At 36.7% G+C, this 17274-nt stretch overlaps 1 protein-coding gene across 5 annotated transcripts in view; it reads right to left on the bottom strand.

Annotated features, from left to right (window-relative positions):
- LOC109716391 (receptor-like protein kinase At3g21340) overlaps nucleotides 1-17274 on the bottom strand; it is a 79396-nt gene that overhangs the window by 36252 nt on the left and 25870 nt on the right. For 3 of the 5 annotated variants that reach the window (XM_020241811.1, XM_020241810.1, XM_020241814.1), the window contains exon 7: nucleotides 11032-11109. In XM_020241811.1, the coding sequence (XP_020097400.1) occupies nucleotides 11032-11109 (78 nt within the window). Of the gene's footprint in view, nucleotides 1-9556; nucleotides 10061-11031; nucleotides 11110-17274 lie in introns of those variants that run through there. The other 2 variants (XR_002217913.1, XM_020241812.1) reach the window with 2 other exon arrangements.

A 17274-nucleotide genomic window follows, 5' to 3' on the forward strand; every position in this document is an offset into this window, starting at 1 on the left:
AGGTTGAATTTTTGATAGAAAATTCTATTCACTACCTAAAAAAAATCAATAACTCCGATCTTAAATTGAAGGATCCGATCATCCATTTTTAGGATGTTGTTCGATTTTGACCGTTCATTTTATATCCGTTTGATGGACTTTATAATGATTTCGAAAAATTACGAAATTTATTTTCTAGATGTTTCGAATACTCTAAATCACGTTTAACGGTGTGGATCGTCGATTCGAAAGCTCTATCATCGAAAACAACTTATGAGGACGAAGTCGATCGTACTCATAAGAGTATAGTAGCCCTACTATATATATATATATATATATATATATATATATAGAGAGAGAGAGAGAGAGAGAGAGAGAGAGCTAGGCTCCTATAATTTCGAAAGTACGGGAGCCTCAGTACTTGTAAGTTGTTTTCTATAATGGGACATCCGATTCGGCGATCGGTTCCGTTAAACATGATCTACGCTGTTGGAACTACCTAGAAACCAAATTTCATAATTTTTTGATTTCGTTTGTCTAGTAAACGAGTAGCCTCAAAATAAACGGCTGAAAATGAAAATCTCATAAAAAACAGTGATAAAGGACTCAAATTTCAAATCGGAAGTATTGGTCTTACTATTGATGTTAAGTAGAATTTTCTATTAAATTTTCATCTACTTTGAATACTTCTACACTGTTGAACTTAAAAACATGTCACATCTGCCATTAAAATAGTCATTTTTGAGACCTTTTGATCGCTTGGTAAATGATGTCAAAAAATTATAAAATTTGGTTTCTAAATAATTCCAATAGGGTAGATTATACTTAATGGAGCCGATCGTCGAATCGGATTTCCTATCATCGAAAACAACTTACAAGCACGGAGGTCTCCGTACTTTCGAAAATACAGGAGACTTACTCTATATATATATATATATATATATATATATATATATATATATATATATATATATATATATATATATATAGGTTATAGAAACCCTGACTGGTTTGGCTCCCCCTCTCCCCTTATCCATTTACTACTTCGTTTGCTAGGACGAATCAAGAGACGCATCGAAGCTGCTTGATCAAAGCAACTTCGAAGATAAAGCGTGCAGTAATGTACCGAACTTTCGCTAAATTGGCAAAGTGCGGTGAAGTCATGCTAGACATCATTAAAATGAGTTTGAGAGGTTTAGACAAAGCAACTTGGATCGAAACAGAGTTCCTAAACTCAGAAAAGTAACTAATTATGTATTTATTTTCTTTAGCAACAAAATACTCTAATTGCTAATTATGTATCTTTATCAAATCTTCCGAATTTCATTGAGGAAACTACTTAGTAATTTCAAAAAAAGAGAGTTTTGAACCGTACCCTAGACACGGGGCCTATATCGTGCTGATATTTTGTTGGCACAATACGACACAGTAGATAGAACCCATACGATGGGCACTTAAATCCTCGCTATTAGCATATTGTCATGTATAATTGTCAATCTGCAATTTCAATTATTTAATTTAGTTTTGATGATAAAGCTAGATCATGTTTATGAAATTTACCAATGAAAGGTGTACTTGACTATTAGCACCAATACATTCTTGTTAGCTAAATGACCCTTTTTTCATGGTTAAATAATGCATCTTTTGACAAACTTTTTGATTATTAACTTGTTTTAGTTGAGTTTGGACAGTGTTTATGTTTACTTGCCAGCAATTTACGCACTACCCACTTAATGGCCACATGCCAACACGATAGGAAACTTTTACTGCATATGGTCTTCCAAATTTTGGAAATCTGTGCTTGTAAATTAAATTAGAATTTTGCATCTAATCATATCGTTTGTGTGGTAAAATCACTTAGCCAGGGCAAAAATAATAAGTTTAATTTCATATGGGGCCTTGTGAAGATAACAAACAGAATTATAGAGTTGAGCTAGAATACTCTCAAAAGCACCATGAAGATGGTGCTTTTGAGTTTTTAGCCATTGGATGGAGAGATGTGAGGTTGAGATGATGGTGGTAGGTGGTGGTAGGTAGAATAGTTTTTGATCCAAAGGCTATTAGTAATCAAGGAGTAGATCCAAGGGCTAGAAACTTAAAAGCACCAAGGGGTTGGTCCATTGGTGCTTCTAAAAGTATTCTAGCTCAATTCGGAATTATATATCTATAAAGTTAAAGTAATCAGATTTATCCCTCCAAAAATTCTTATAGGTTATATTTTCCCATTTAGTTTGTTATTGTTATTCTGATGTTTCTTTTGAACAGTTGGTTAAGTAAAATGACAAGTTTTCCATTGCAAATATGTCCCTTCAAAAAGCCCTAACAGTTATAGGTGTGCAAATATGCTCTCCCAACAAGCCCCAACCGTCATCTTATTCTTCTATTGAAACCCACCCAACCTCTATTGTTCTAACCTCTTCTCTTAGTCCTTCTCTCTTTCAACCATATCTCACACCTCCCACACTTGTATCCTCTTCTCTCTCCCCTCTCCTATATCGCTGGCACCAACTTTCACTCTTTTCTTCTCTCTTTACGATGAAAGGGATAGATTTAATCACTCTATGATGAAAAGAGGCGAATATGAATATATTACAACTTTTGGAGGGACAAATTTGATCTCTTAAACTTCGCAAAGATAGATTTGTAATTTGATGCCTTTATAAAGACACGTATGAAATTAACCCTTAACTATGAGGGGTACAAAGGTCAATTACTTCCTGACAATTGTGGTTAAGCTTTTTAGCTTTTACCCATGTTTAGCCAAAATTTTCTACACAGACTAGTAGTAGGAACAAGGTTTTAAGTGCCCGTCGGCACGGGCCGTATCTACCGTACCGTACCGTGCCAACAAGATACCGGCACGATTCAGACCTCGTGTCGATGGCACAGCTCAAAACCCTCTATTCTTTAAATTAGTAAGTAATTTCCTCAATAAATTTTAAAAGATGTGATAAAAAGACATAATAAATAGATAGAATATTTTGTTGCTAAAGAAAATAAATATTTCATGCTATTATGTGTCGGCACATAAGAATTTTTTTGACCGGCACGCACCGTGCCATAACATGCTGGCAAGTTTCCGACACTAGCCTGTGCCACGGCACTTAAATCATTGAGTAGGAATATATATGAAATCGTTAAACTTTTGGAAAGACAAGTTTACTCACTTAAACTTTATAGGGATATATTTATTATTCGATATTTTTATAGGGACCTGAATGAAATTAAACCAAAGTAATAATATTATTTTTGCATCTGTTGTTTTTGTTGAATTGTGGAAAACATGATTACAGAGGGGTTTAGGGCTTCAATCCACCGTAAGTACTAATTATTATTTATATGGAGAGACTTTACACGAGTTTAAAAAATATTAAAAAATTAGAAAATAGACAAAAAAAAAAAAAGTCTTCAGTCATCAAATAATAATGCCAAAACGTAATGTGCTTTACATGTTTATGAAATGTGAGTATCCTATTAAAAGTTCAATTTGGAAGTGTTTTGATTGCTATTAAATGTGCTCGACCTCATTGGTGATTGCTTGTCAAGATGCCCATCTAGCTAGTTATAGGTCTTAAATAATAATCTAAGACCTAGCAGCAATACGAAGTGTTTTTCTCTTCTATTGGCTCTTATGTATAATTACCATTCAACAAATAGTCTTATCGTCTGTTGGTTTGGTTTCTCGATTCATTTTAAATGTATAGTACATGCACTTTATTGCATGAAACTGTGAAATGACGATCTTTCTAGGATTGGAGTACAAAGAGAGCAAAGTTCTAGAGGATGATTATGATTAAGTACACTACACTAAAGAACAAAGAAACAACAAAACAACAGGAGAGTGTTGAAGGAGATAAATTATGAACTTGTACAATTGGTCTAAATTATGGAATATAGAAGAGACAAAGCTAACTATCAAAATTATTCAAGGCACTAATATAGCTTGTGAAGATCTTTCTATCAACCAAAACCTCTTAACCTTTGGAAGCTAGATCAGTAGGCTCTTAACCAAAGAAAGCTGATCTAAACTGCAGGTTTGTCTTGTGGCTTTCATCTATCCTGAACCCATACTACCAAATAGGATACAAGTAAAACTTCGTCCAACAAAAAGGTTGCAATGCAATGTTACTCTCAGCTGCTTACAGGACCAATTCTAGCGAAATACTGTAATATATTGAACCTCAATATGATATACTGAGCTTTGGCCAAAAAAGGTCAAAGCACCGATGGAAAGGGTACCAATACTATTTGGATGTGTTTAGATTGATAAGAGATAGCTTAGAATTGAATTTCTGCAAAAATCATAGCAAAAACAAAGAAATGAGAAAAGGAGGACCGAAATTACTATTCATAATGTCAAACTGTAGAGTTTGATATTGAACCAGAGTCTGAGAAGTTCCGACAGGGAGTAACCTTCGGGTTCCAGAGTTTCATTTAGGAACTCCGAAACTTCAATAGCGGAAGGTTGTCCGAGCATGGTGGCGGTTTTTATGCAAAATAGTGAGGCTTTTGAGGTTTAGTTGCAATTGTTACACCCTGTTTATATAGAGGCCTTCTTTAGTGGAGAGAAATCCTAACCCTGGGGCTCTCTCCGTTTCTCTTTGTAAGGTACCGAGTTTTGAAGTACTATACTAAACTTGGGCAATTGGATAAGATACAATTGAGAAGCAATTTAAATATGCTCAAAAATGAGATTTGAGGGTTTTGAAATGATTAGAAGTGGATTAGAGGCTCAAGCAGCGAAAACAAGAATTTTCAGAAATTGCGTTTTTGAGCTATGGGTTTCGGAACTTGACTGCACTGCGCAAAAAACAAGCTCCGGGTTTCGGAACCTGAACCCATGTTCCGGAACCTGCTTGCACTAACAGCCCAGTTTGAGGGGTATTTTGGAAATTTTGAGAGGGCGGCTTATAGGGGACCCTCGCCTCCTCCCTGTTCAAACACACACACACACACACACATGCGTAGAGAGAGAGAGGGAACCGAGCTCTCCCTCTCCCTCATGACCTCTCTAGATCTCTCCCAAACTTGGAGTTTTGGTGGAGTTTGAGTTCGGGAACGCGCAGGGAACAGTGAATCGAGCTCGTGCGCAAGTTAAGGCTTGGTGCACTCGTGAATCCAAGGTGGGTTCTTCGGATTAAACGTTAGGGTTTTTGCTAAATCCTTTAATATTGGAATTTTTGAGTTCCCTAGATGATTCTCTACTAGTTTAATCAGTGATTCTCCATGAATTTGGGGTATTTTTGGAGAAAAATTGATCATCTAGTTCTCTAATTGAAGGTTAGAAAAGAGCCCCAGACAACTCTAATTTGGAAATCAGCGAGCGTTCAGTGATCAATTGCGAGTTACGAACTGAACCGGTGACATTGGCCGCGGGAGTCCGATTGCATGTGTCTACAAGCAATCGAAAACATTGTCAGGTGGGTTGTACTTCACCAAAGTGATTAGGTCACTTCCATGCCAAAGAGTAAAGTACGGTATTATTGTTTATGCATGTATATAATGGTAGGTTGTATGTGATAAATATGAATATATGAATCACGTGTTACTAGATGGAATTACCTACCATTGGACAAGAACAATAGGCATGTGAAAACATATAGGATGTATATATATGTATGCCTAGGTTTGGAAAATGAACATAAGTTGATGAACTCTAGAAAAATTAGAGAATTCGACAAGTAAAGAATCAAGGACTAGATGGCATGAAAACTACGAATCCTAAGTGTGGACAACTAGGATAGAAAAGAATATGATTGAACATTGAACCTAATGTCATTGAACATAGGTTGCAAAATGTAGTGGTAGTAAGACCACTTGGAGTGGAATGTCATTGAACCTAGTGTCGTTGAACATAGGTTGGAAATGTAGTGGTAGGATGGCCACTAGGACATGAATGACTTGAACCTAGAAAGGTTGACAATATAGGATATGTGACGAACCCTTGAGACTTGGAAAGTGGATTCCGGAATCCAGGAGTTGTGACCGTCGAAAGTTCTTGGCCGTTAGTGCATGTGGCATGTTTCTATCCCACCACAAGAACTTCGAAGCTTGTGACTGTGAAAGATTCTTGACCGCGGGTGCATGTAGCATATTCCTCTCCTACTGGAGAATTTTCGTGCGCTAGGGTGTATGTGGCATATTCCTCTCCTTATCGGGAATTCCGGCTGTGGGTGTATGTGGCATGTTCCTTTCCCACCGGGGGATTCATGACCGCAGGTGTACGCAGCTTTTTCACCGCCCGTCGGACGCCTTGATATCGAAGGTGCTTGTGGTATATCCCTCACCCGTCGAGTGGATCGAAGGCTAAAATGCACGGCATGTTCCTTTCCTCAGGCCTGGAAATGAACGGTAATCTGCTGGTAATTGGCTCAAGACCAAGTAGGGTGGTATAGCTTGGCTAAGGTAAAAGAACCTTAGAAGCATATTGGATTATGCAATGGATAGTGAAATAGAAAGTAAAAGAACTCACCTACTTGCATTGATTTCATTATTGCATTTAGTTGAGGCATAAGCATGGATGTTTTATTTCTTGCACTTAGTTGATTTATATGTTTATAAATAGCACTAACCTGCTTATGTTGCTTCATTTGGACCTGGTGAGTCGAGCTCTTCCCTTAGGTGGCCGTACCCACTGGGAACTATATTTATAGTTCTCACCCCTATGTTTTTCAGGTCCACACGTGAGCGGCGCGGCCGGGCGACGCGAGGAAAGGGTGTAGCTCAATAAATAGTGCCCTACTACTTGTGACAAGAGATAGATGTACCCTGGGTTGGTAGCTTAGGGGTATTAAAAGAAAAAAAATAAAATTGTAATAAAGTTGATTGTGTTTGAATGAAAAAGAATGTAAATGTAACGTGAATGTCATAAATGCTTGTAATAGCGTAGTGGTTTTATGTTTTGATGTCTTCCTTATGCAATCTATGTATGAATTATGTACTTGGTTGGAACCTCTTAAATTGTACTGATTGTGACGCCTTCGACGGACAGAGAAAACTCTGTCCGTTCGGCGGTCTGTGCGCTTGCCCGAACCGACCAAAATGGCGGTCCCAGGGCGTGACACTCTTGCTTCTCTCTCTCTCACTCCTCCCTCTAGTATCGAAGGAATCGAAGCATATTTTCACTCCTTTACCACGTAGAATTGAGATCGGGCTTCGAAGGAAGAAAACAACTACCTCGACCAGGCTAGCTTCTCCTTGGAGGGGGGAAGCTCTAGATTTCAGTGAGTAGCACTCAAACCTTGATTCTTTTCGAGTAATTGCCGTTGATTCCGAGCTTCGAGGGTTTCAAGTAGTTTTGGCATTTCGATGTTACCTTAGGCTTGATTTCAGCGAAAAGTTGGAAAACCTAGGGTTTTCTAGATTGTTATGGATAAATCCCCCATATTAGTGGGTAATAGAGCTAGTATGGAATCCCCCAGTCAATTTCACTGCAAAATCAATGTTTTTAGCAAAAATGCATGTTTCGTAGGAACAAGTTAAGGGTTCGAGTTTTGTGGGTGTTCCTTGCCTCAAGCTACTAGAGACTGATTCGAGTCAAATTGACATGGCATTTCCATAGATTTCCCAGAATCATACCTAGTAGTAGAAATGATCATGAATGGAACTCTAGAGAAGCTATTGATTTTCTTCTGTTCTCCTTAGGACCAAGAGAAGGTTGAGGAGCTAACGACTCGTCCAAAATGGTCCAACTTTGTCGTGGTTTGCCCATTCCTATCCTTTCTTCTTGTTTATCACTAAAATAGTCGTAGTACAAGTTGTATATACTTGTATAAGGATAGGATGAGTTGTTGTATTCCAGTAGTAAACTAGCATGCTTAGTGTGGACTTCTATGCATAGGGACATCTATGATTTGCTATCATTATGATTACACCTTGATCTCCCTGTAAGGACACTTGACATATGTAACCTCAAGATTTAAACTCTCCTTGTAGCGCCAATTGCTATTGAGAACAAAGATTTAAACCCGCCCTATAGGGGCACCCATGATTCACATTAGAAACATGCTGTTGTCACATTGATGTTGACATATGTATTCGTAGTAGCATATACGTCCTTGGTAGCCTTATAGAAGCAGTTGATATTCGTGGTTCTCAGAACATGGTGTATGTGATCTCACTTTCCTTCTTGCTTTCGAATAACCCTCGAGAATCTTGTGAAATGGATATAAAAAGCATCATTCTTCATTGCATTGTACTTTGCCTAGCATGCTTAATCTTTGGGCATTCCCACACACTTGTATTGACGATCCATGCCTTTTGGATCCCGATAACCTTGATTGGACATAGAAGCATGCGAGTTGACACTAAAAGTACCGTCAAGAAGGTGGCACGATACAGGGAGGTCTCGGACCTCCCTCCGTGCCGCGTGCCGTGCCGCACAAGACAGCGTCACGGCGTAGCGTGCACTGTGCTTTTTTTTTTTCTTTTTTTTTCTTTTTATGTTTTTCTTGTTTTGTTTTTTGGGATATCCAAAGCATTCTGAATCAAGGTTTTAAGTGCCCGTCTGCACAGGCCGTATCTACCATGTCGTATCGTGCCAACAAGATACCAGCACGATACAGACCCCATGCCGATGGCACAGCTCAAAACCCTCTATTCTTTAAATTAGTAAGTAATTTTCTCAATAAAGTTCAAAAGATGTGATAAAAAGATATAATAAATAGTTATAATATTTTGTTGCTAAAGAAAATAAATATTTCATGCTATTATGTGTCGGCACATAAAAATTTTTTTGACAAGCACGCATCGGCGCAGCTTGGCACGCACTGTGTCGTACCGTGCCGGCAAGTTTCCAACACGACCCCGTGCCACGGCACTTAAATCCTTGTTCTGAATACTCCAAGCTCCCACCCAAAGACATTGCAAATAGAAAATTTACTTATTAGGTAAGTTAAAAAAATTATAATTTTTTTTTTTTGTTTACCAATATACAGACAAGATTTGTCCAAGCCCCCTTCCGCTTCCACCACAGATATCTACTTTTTCTTCACAAATTATTTTATCAAAATTTGTCACACCGCGAAATTTTTGGCGAATTAAGGGAATAAAATCGAACTCAATAAACAAATTTTGAGTCACATCAAATATAAAATTTTATTTTTGCACTAGAAGATTGAAAATACTAATAAAATTAAAAGCTAAATTAAATCAATTGATACTTAAATTTATTTAATTTTTGTCATATAATATATTGCTTAATTTTTTTGATAGATCTACTAATTTTTTGAAAAAATTAATTAAAATTTTTTTTTTTCAAATACTTTATAAAATAATTTTTTTCAAATTATTTTTAAAATTATTTTTTTGTATTTTATAAAATAAAAATTGTAATATGGTCAAAAGAAAAAAAAAGAAAAAAAGATGTCTTTGCATTTTAAAAATTCTAACCTGTAAAAATTTTTATTTTGCATCGGGTATAATTGTACTTTACATACAAAAAAGAGTACAAATATGTTAATTGATGAGTAGAGTAAGCTATGCATAGCAATATTTATAATTATTTGACTAAATCTTTCAAAATAACATGATAAGAGCTTATTAGAACCAAAAAAATTAAACAAGTCCGTACCAAAGCGTGCCAATAGGAGATCGTGCGTATCCGTCGGCACGCAAGCATACCATGTGTCGGTACGAAAGCGTGCTGGTGCTGTACCGTGCCTGGCAAACAGCGACACGCCCCCGTGCCACGACACTTTAAACCTTGATATGTGTCGTGGTAGTAGCACACACATCCTTGATAGCCATGTAGAGGTAAGTGAGATTAACTTTGATATTCGCTTTGCAAAGGCAAATGAGACTTGGTATACTTGCTAGTTCTGCTACTGACCATTGAGCATCGACTTATGATTATAGCTTGCAGAGATACACAGATATAGATGCCTTGTGTGGTCGCTCCCCTAAGGTCCCTTATGGAGTAGGTTGTTATTACGCGACAACAATGGTAGCCAGTCCTCGCAATGCGAACTTGCGTGGCAACCATGGTAACCAATCCCAACAATGATCATGCAACGAAGTAACCGTGGGAACCAGTCCCGACAAAGCTTCATCGACAAGCTTAGGTAGGATCCACATGACTGACCTGTGGTTAGATTAGGTACAATTGAGATTTGAGTACTAGTGGTATTGATGCATAAGTCTACTCGGTTGCTTTATAGCTTTGTGTTATCATCGTGTAGTTTTATTGCGTAGAATCATGATATTTGTCATCAACTCAAATTTAGTTACTGCTTTACCTACTAATTATCAATACCTTTCTACTATTGTTTCCCAATGGACCAGTTGGTGCAGCTTCCACCTTTCAGCTCCAGTACCCACTAGGAAACTTGTATAAGTTTCTTAACCTATGTTTTACAGGTGATTCGAGCAGGAAAGGGTTTGGCAATGGGCGAGGACACATGTAGCTAGAGTACCCAAAACTACATTTTGATCTTTATACATATTTGAGAAAAAAAATGTAAAGTATACATTTCTTATATGAAATGTTGTGCAGTTGAGAAAACAAATGTAATAGAACATTGTGGTAGAGATGTAAAAAAACTTAGAATAGTTTGTGATCAAAGATTGAATGAAGTATGGTTTTTTAACTTGTCATTATCATGATGATGGAATGGATGAATGTCTAGAATCATGTCATCATAGTGTTATAAATTAGTACAAATTTGTAGTATAATTCCTACGATATTGTATGTTCAAAACAGACAAGTGCTCTATACAGAAGCAATGCAGATAGGGGTTCCGACCCTGGTGTCAATGGTGAGTCCGATTACATCCCCAATACGAGCTTCCACTGTTGCTTGGGGTGTGACAAATACATTACTAGTCATAGTGATTATTTAATCTCGGAGCAATTAAAGTTACTTATATGGAGTAAATACACCAAAATATTTCTTCTTCTTGTGACAATCACTACTTTGAGAGTGCCATAAAATAACATCCCTTAGTTCTAGCAACTCTGGAAGAACGGGAGAACAAGCAAAATACCACATTTTACATCACAATATAGTATTGGGTAAAACATGAAAAGAAATGCAAGAGAAAAGGAAAACGTACTCTATTACACCGCCGTGTACACCGATCGAGTAGAGTCTTTCTGGAACTTGTCCATCTAATTCGTTGTTGTTCAATAAACTGAGAATAGGAAAAACAAAATTACACATGCATGCAAAGGAATAAAAAAAAAAACGTTATCTCAACTGAAAACCTCACAAAAGAAGTAAAAAAAGGTAAAATAAAGGAGAAAATGGCACAACATATCCTATTTCTTTTCGTTATTAAGGTAATTACTTTGAAGCAAATATTTACCATCTTATGAATCCTCGGAATCTCGGATTTTAGTTAGAAACTTAGATAAAAAACAACGATTTAAAAACTAGGGGTGAACTCGACAACAAAATATTTATGTATCAAAATTTCCTACACTTGTACAATGAACTTAGGAGTTATTTGGTATTAATAGTACAAGATTTATTTGAATTTATGTAGTCTCTTCATCAAAGTTATCCACATATTGTGTTGTTAATGTTGCAATAAATAATGTATATGCAAAATATAACTGTTGCCTCAATATGGAGGTGCTTCCCTACTATGTGATGCTTTCAAGAACACTGCACAAACAACTAGAAAGTGGCAATCCTTTACCATAAAACTTATAAGAGTGGTTCGAAATTCCGACTACAGTGTTACCTAGATCACAGGATCATTAAGCTAAATCAAAGTTCCTAGGAGTAGACAAAAACAATGAAGCCTAGGAACACATCAGGCTCTCTAGTCATCCTACAATCATAAAAGAACTGTCCCCCTTTGCATTCACCCTCAGTCATTTCAGTTCAACCCACAACTGTTCCAATTCCGTCATTGCCACAATAAGTAGTTTCAGTCCCACCATCCTCATCACCGGTTGTTCAAATTACACCACCACTGCCACCAGTTGATCAAATGCCATTGCAAACAGTGCCACCCTTACAAAGCCATATAAGGCTCCATAGTGAACATCCAAGTTCAGAAAATTTTGGATGGATATTATTTACAGAAAAATATCGACATGACTCCACCAACAATCAAGGCATCTTGCACGAACAAGATTACTTTGGTCTCCATCACCAGTTGTTACACTACACAGGCTAATACCTTGAGGACAAGGTGTGTTTCAAGGGGCAGGAATTGTTTCAATCACTCCAGATCCTAATTCAATCTGGATTTATAGTCTCTTTCTTAATAAGTTAGGATTACTGATCAGACAAGGAAAGATATTGTATTAAAAACATCTATTTAAAAAATCTTTTAATTTATGCTTATTCTTATTTGGTTTCCATATCTTACTACAGTTATCATTAGGATTTTAAGCCTATAAGTATGAGGCCCTATGAAGCGAGGAGGCATTCATGTGATAATCCTGATAATTTGGCTTCAGAGGAAGAGTTAGAAGCAAAAGATACTAACCATTGAAGTGTAATACCCAAAATTAATTATTTCTTTGTTTGGCCCCCCTTTCTTTTGAAAGTTGGACCTTTTTGTAAATTTGTTTAGTTAAGGGGCTTGGCAGCATATTGTGCTAATTAATCCCTATTTTCATATCTCTTTCCCTATTTGTATCAGCCCATCCGAGCCTCTCTCCCCACCACTGTCCTTCCCGCAACTCTTATCTTGCCACATCTCTCTCCCTCTCTTTCTCCCACGTGCGCGTGGCACCAATTCAATCTTCTTCGTCCTCTATCACCACTGCCGCCATACTTGGTTCCCACCGCACTCCTCAACCGCTGTCAACATCGTTTGGTTCATCGATGATGGAAACTCGTTCATCGTCGTTTCCATTATCATCTTTGAGAATTTTTCATCGCTTTCATTTTTCTGTTTCCATTACCTACTTCTGAAAGCATTCAATCTCCTTGTTCATCAATATGTGTATATTTTGGGTATTCCTCTCTTGATGGTTGAAATTAAAATTATTAAAGTCTGAATTACGTTGATCTAGAAGTATTGTAGACTGTGTTGTTATTTACCTTGTATTTCCATAAGATTTAGTTGTGTAATTCTTCACATTCAACACGTTATTTTATGTGTTCGACAGGATGCCTAAGTGAAAGCAAGCATCGTCTTTGTTTCTAATTTAGATCTTATCTTATTACAGTTTGTAAACTTATGTTCCAGCAGCTGAAAACCATCTTTTCAAGCATTTGAACCTTCGTATTGCGTTTGAATTCCATTCATGCTATTTTGTTAATTGCTTGGTTCTTAGAACTCTTCCTTTTCTTGATTGATAGTTGGGTTTCCATTTGAGTTACTGTTCTAAATTTTCTTCTTGCTGGATCTTGACCTATTTGCAAGTATTTATAACTGATGTTGTTAACCTATATGAGCCTATCCCAATTTAGTTGTTTGAGTATCACTTTCTTATAACCATACTTGCTATGAAGAGTTTTGTTTTGTGTTAGGTAAGTCGAGCTTCTTTTGGAAACTCAATTGGAACCTAATAAGTTTGCGATTGTTTAATTTCATACTTTATGCTTGCGATGTTCATTTATTATTTTAGGTTCCATTGATTAGATTGATATCGGTTTATAAATTTATCTATGTTGCCTCTGTAATTGTTCTGTGTTGCTCATAGAAAATCATAATTCTTAATTTAGGTTCTGGTAATTAACTCCACGTGCATATTTGACTAGATAGCTTAATAGCTTAGAAGCTACTCTTCGAGGTAAGCGACCTGACACCCGTTAGTTTTTTGCAACATAAAAAATAGAAGAACTTTCTAATTACAAGAAATTCCTTTTTTTTTTTAGATTTTAAAAAAATAGGATTAAGCATGTTTTTACCCACTTCTGAAAATGTTCTGAATTTGACTGATAGGTTCTTTTAGCAAAGGATTTCTGAAATTTGATAATCTAGTTATAAATTAGTGGGCTCGAGAAGTATTTTAAATTATAACGTCTCTTAGTATTCTGCTATACTAATAGGCCTTGGCAACATGTACTCTATTATAGAAGCTCGAAAGCTAGCATTGATTTTGTATTGTGCCTCCGGGAACCTGCGCCTTCCAGGCTTCCAGTGCCTGTTCTATATTTGTGCTTCCGAGCACCTCTATTCTATATATGCACCTTCGAGTGCCTCTGGATCTCGCCAACGGTTCACTCTATATAGTAAGTTACTGGAGACTTGTTTTTTTAATTGTGTTTATTTGCCGAAAGAAAAGTACTTTGTTATTTTATAATCTTCTATTTGATATGAACGTGAAACTTCGATAATCTGTTTTCTAAAATTTTATGAGTGAGAAACTATATTTCTATACAAAAATTTTACTTCAACTCTTTTTGTTATTTATTTATGTATATGTTTAATCCAACTAATGTGGTATACCTAGGTATGGAGACTATTTAGCCAGGGAAAATGGATCAATTGAACACTAGATGTAGTCGTTGTTTGAGATAATTTATTTTATTATTATGTCTGGTGTAGTTGATGCTACTAAGTGGGTTTTTCATAAACTATCACCCAGTTTTAATTGTTTCTGCTTCATTGTTTTCTCCATCCTTTGCATAATTGTTGTTTGTGGTATCTACTATTGGGCCGAAATTTTGTTTATATTTCGTTGTAAGTCTTAGTTTAACAATTGTGGGAATTTTCTTTGATTTTGGTCAAAATTTAGTACTTAGCCTAATATTTCTGACTCAATGGATCTAGTGAAATTTCTTTGATCATCGTTTTGTCTATTTCTTGTTGGGTTTTGTAGCCTTGCGTATTTGCTGTTCTAGCAGGTACACGATGTCTGTTATGCCTCGGGTTTGGGGCGTGACGTCAAGTCTGTGTAAAAGGTTTTCCTCTCATGTAAATCATGATAAAATTAATTAATTACAAAATAAACTTTAGTAAAATCTTTACCTTTTATCTTTCTAAATATACATAAAACTAGAATACTTCTAGAAGTAGACGACCATTTTAGGTACGCACTTTAACACCGCGATAGTCTCACACCGAATAATGTGGAAGAGTGTGAGGAGCTTATATGTGACAGGCACACTAAAACTAATAGCTCGGCTAAAGCATTTAAGACACTAATGTGGAAGAGTGTGAGATGCTGATATGTGACGAGCACATTAAAACTAATAATTAAGCTTACGCCTTTTTCGTCGGTGGTTTCAATCCAACGAGTTGTTAGTGCTCATGTGTTGGGTCATTACAATTGGTATCAAAGTACGGGTGAAAATGGATTGGATAATATCCAACCATATTCGCACATGTATTTGCTTCTTATCCGCATCCGAATGAAATAACAGAATCCGGTCGAATATGGATGTGGATAAAGTCTCAAAGACCCCAAAAAAAAAAAAAATCAGATATCCAAAAAAAATCAAATATGGATCTGAATATCTGAATATTACTATCTATTATAACTAAACTATTTTAAATGTTATAATCAGAGTGTAGTGTAGAAACCGAGGTTTTAAATATAAATTACAAGAAAAGTTGGGTCATTTCTGTCTAATTTGGCAGTTTTTATTGAAACAAAATCGCCACCTCCGAGGTCTAATAGTGTTATAAGTCATGAGAGGACTTTCGTGTAATTCCGCGCAATTAAGTGATGTTTTGGAGACAAAAATGGTCGAGAGAAAAACCTATAAAATGAAATTTTATGCAAAAAAAGGCGACATTTTAAGTGTTGAATTGCATAAAAGTTTGATGGGAGGTACCATTGTGCAAAATACACATGGGTGAATTTTGAGTAAACAATTGTAAACCAGAGGGCCCAAAGAACAATTTTACAAAATTGAAAACTGGAGCAATCTCGAAAAAGTTATCATTTCATATGTGAAAAATAAAAATTATTTGCAATGGGTGACTCCTATGTGTAGAGAACGAAAAGAAGACTGCAATATGGCAAAGAGAGACAGTGCAGGGAGTTCTCTGCAGTTGTTACAACTAAAGAGGTAAATAAAGAAAAAGAAAAACCCTAGTCTCTTTTTCCCTTTCTCTCTTTCCTCTCTCTCCCCTCTCCCAGCTATTACCCCCCACCTCCGTACCGCCGGCGACCCTCCTTCACCGTCGATGAGCCCCGACAAGGCTCCCTCTCTTTCTCCCCTTTCTCTCTCTAGATCTCTCTACATCCCTCACTTATCTCTCTCTTGAGTTGGACACGACCCCCATCACAGTCGCCGCTACCGCAGGTTTTCCATCATACACAACTTTACAAGTTCTTTCATCAAGTACAAAAAATGACAATATGGAGTACAGCTAGTGCAAGGAGGTTCATATGGCGCCTAAAGGCATTGTTGGAGTCACGGACTCAAGTATTCAGTTTATAGTTGGGTGCTTCGATCCAAGGTCGATAAAATGTTGCCAAGTTGGTTACCTTCCCCTTGTACAGTCGAGTATATTTTTTGCATCACTTGACTTCTCATCATAGTTCCTCTACTTCAGTTATTGCATTTTCAGTTCATTGAGTTGTAGAGCAGCTGTTATATCGTTGCATGATTATATGCCAGATGTTGACCTAGTTGGTCGGTGTTAGATATCGATAGAAATATCAATACTCAATTACCTAGCAGTTAGTTGACCGGGTCGGTCAGTATTATACTAATACTCTTGTGGCATTGTTTGGCCTTATTAGTCAGTGGACTATCTAGATATCTCCTCCACTAGTTATCGATGGTTTGACTATTGAGCATACGGCCAATGCTCATGAAGCATTTCACATACACATGCATTTCACGTACAAAAGTGATCGTGATCCGACCTATGAGCGCTATATAGTATCTTTTGTAGTGGGTTATATGCACGGTGACTAAGCACGAATGTGGCATTGTCTATGGTCTTTAGACCAACATGCCAATATTAGGATTGGGTTTGAAGATTGAACTATTCGTTCTGTTGATGCATATATGTTGTTTATCTATGTTACAGTAGCTATTATTTCAGATTCTCAGTAATTTAGTGTCATGCTCTTTTTCCTGTTTTACTTTTGCTACTGCATCATCTATACTTGATTAGACTTGTCATATTCATTGTATCATTCTCTTTTGTTCGCCAAATGAGTACAGCTTCCGTTCGGCGGCTTGCAGTACTCACTGGAAAACATGTGTACATGTTTCTCACTCCCTATTTTCCACAGGTGACACTGGAGGTAAGTTTTCGGGACATTGCATGAGGGCGAGTTTAGATAGACGTGTCCTTTTGGTAGTAGCTTTGAGTTCAGCTTTAATCCTATTAGCAGTTGTAGATATGTGTATCTAGAATTCTCATGTAGCCTTTTCGGTTTCGGTTTTTGGTATTAGTATCACTTACAGTATTTGTTTTCTATTT

The sequence above is a fragment of the Ananas comosus genome, linkage group 10 (assembly GCF_001540865.1).
Source record: "Ananas comosus cultivar F153 linkage group 10, ASM154086v1, whole genome shotgun sequence".
NCBI lineage: Eukaryota > Viridiplantae > Streptophyta > Magnoliopsida > Poales > Bromeliaceae > Ananas > Ananas comosus.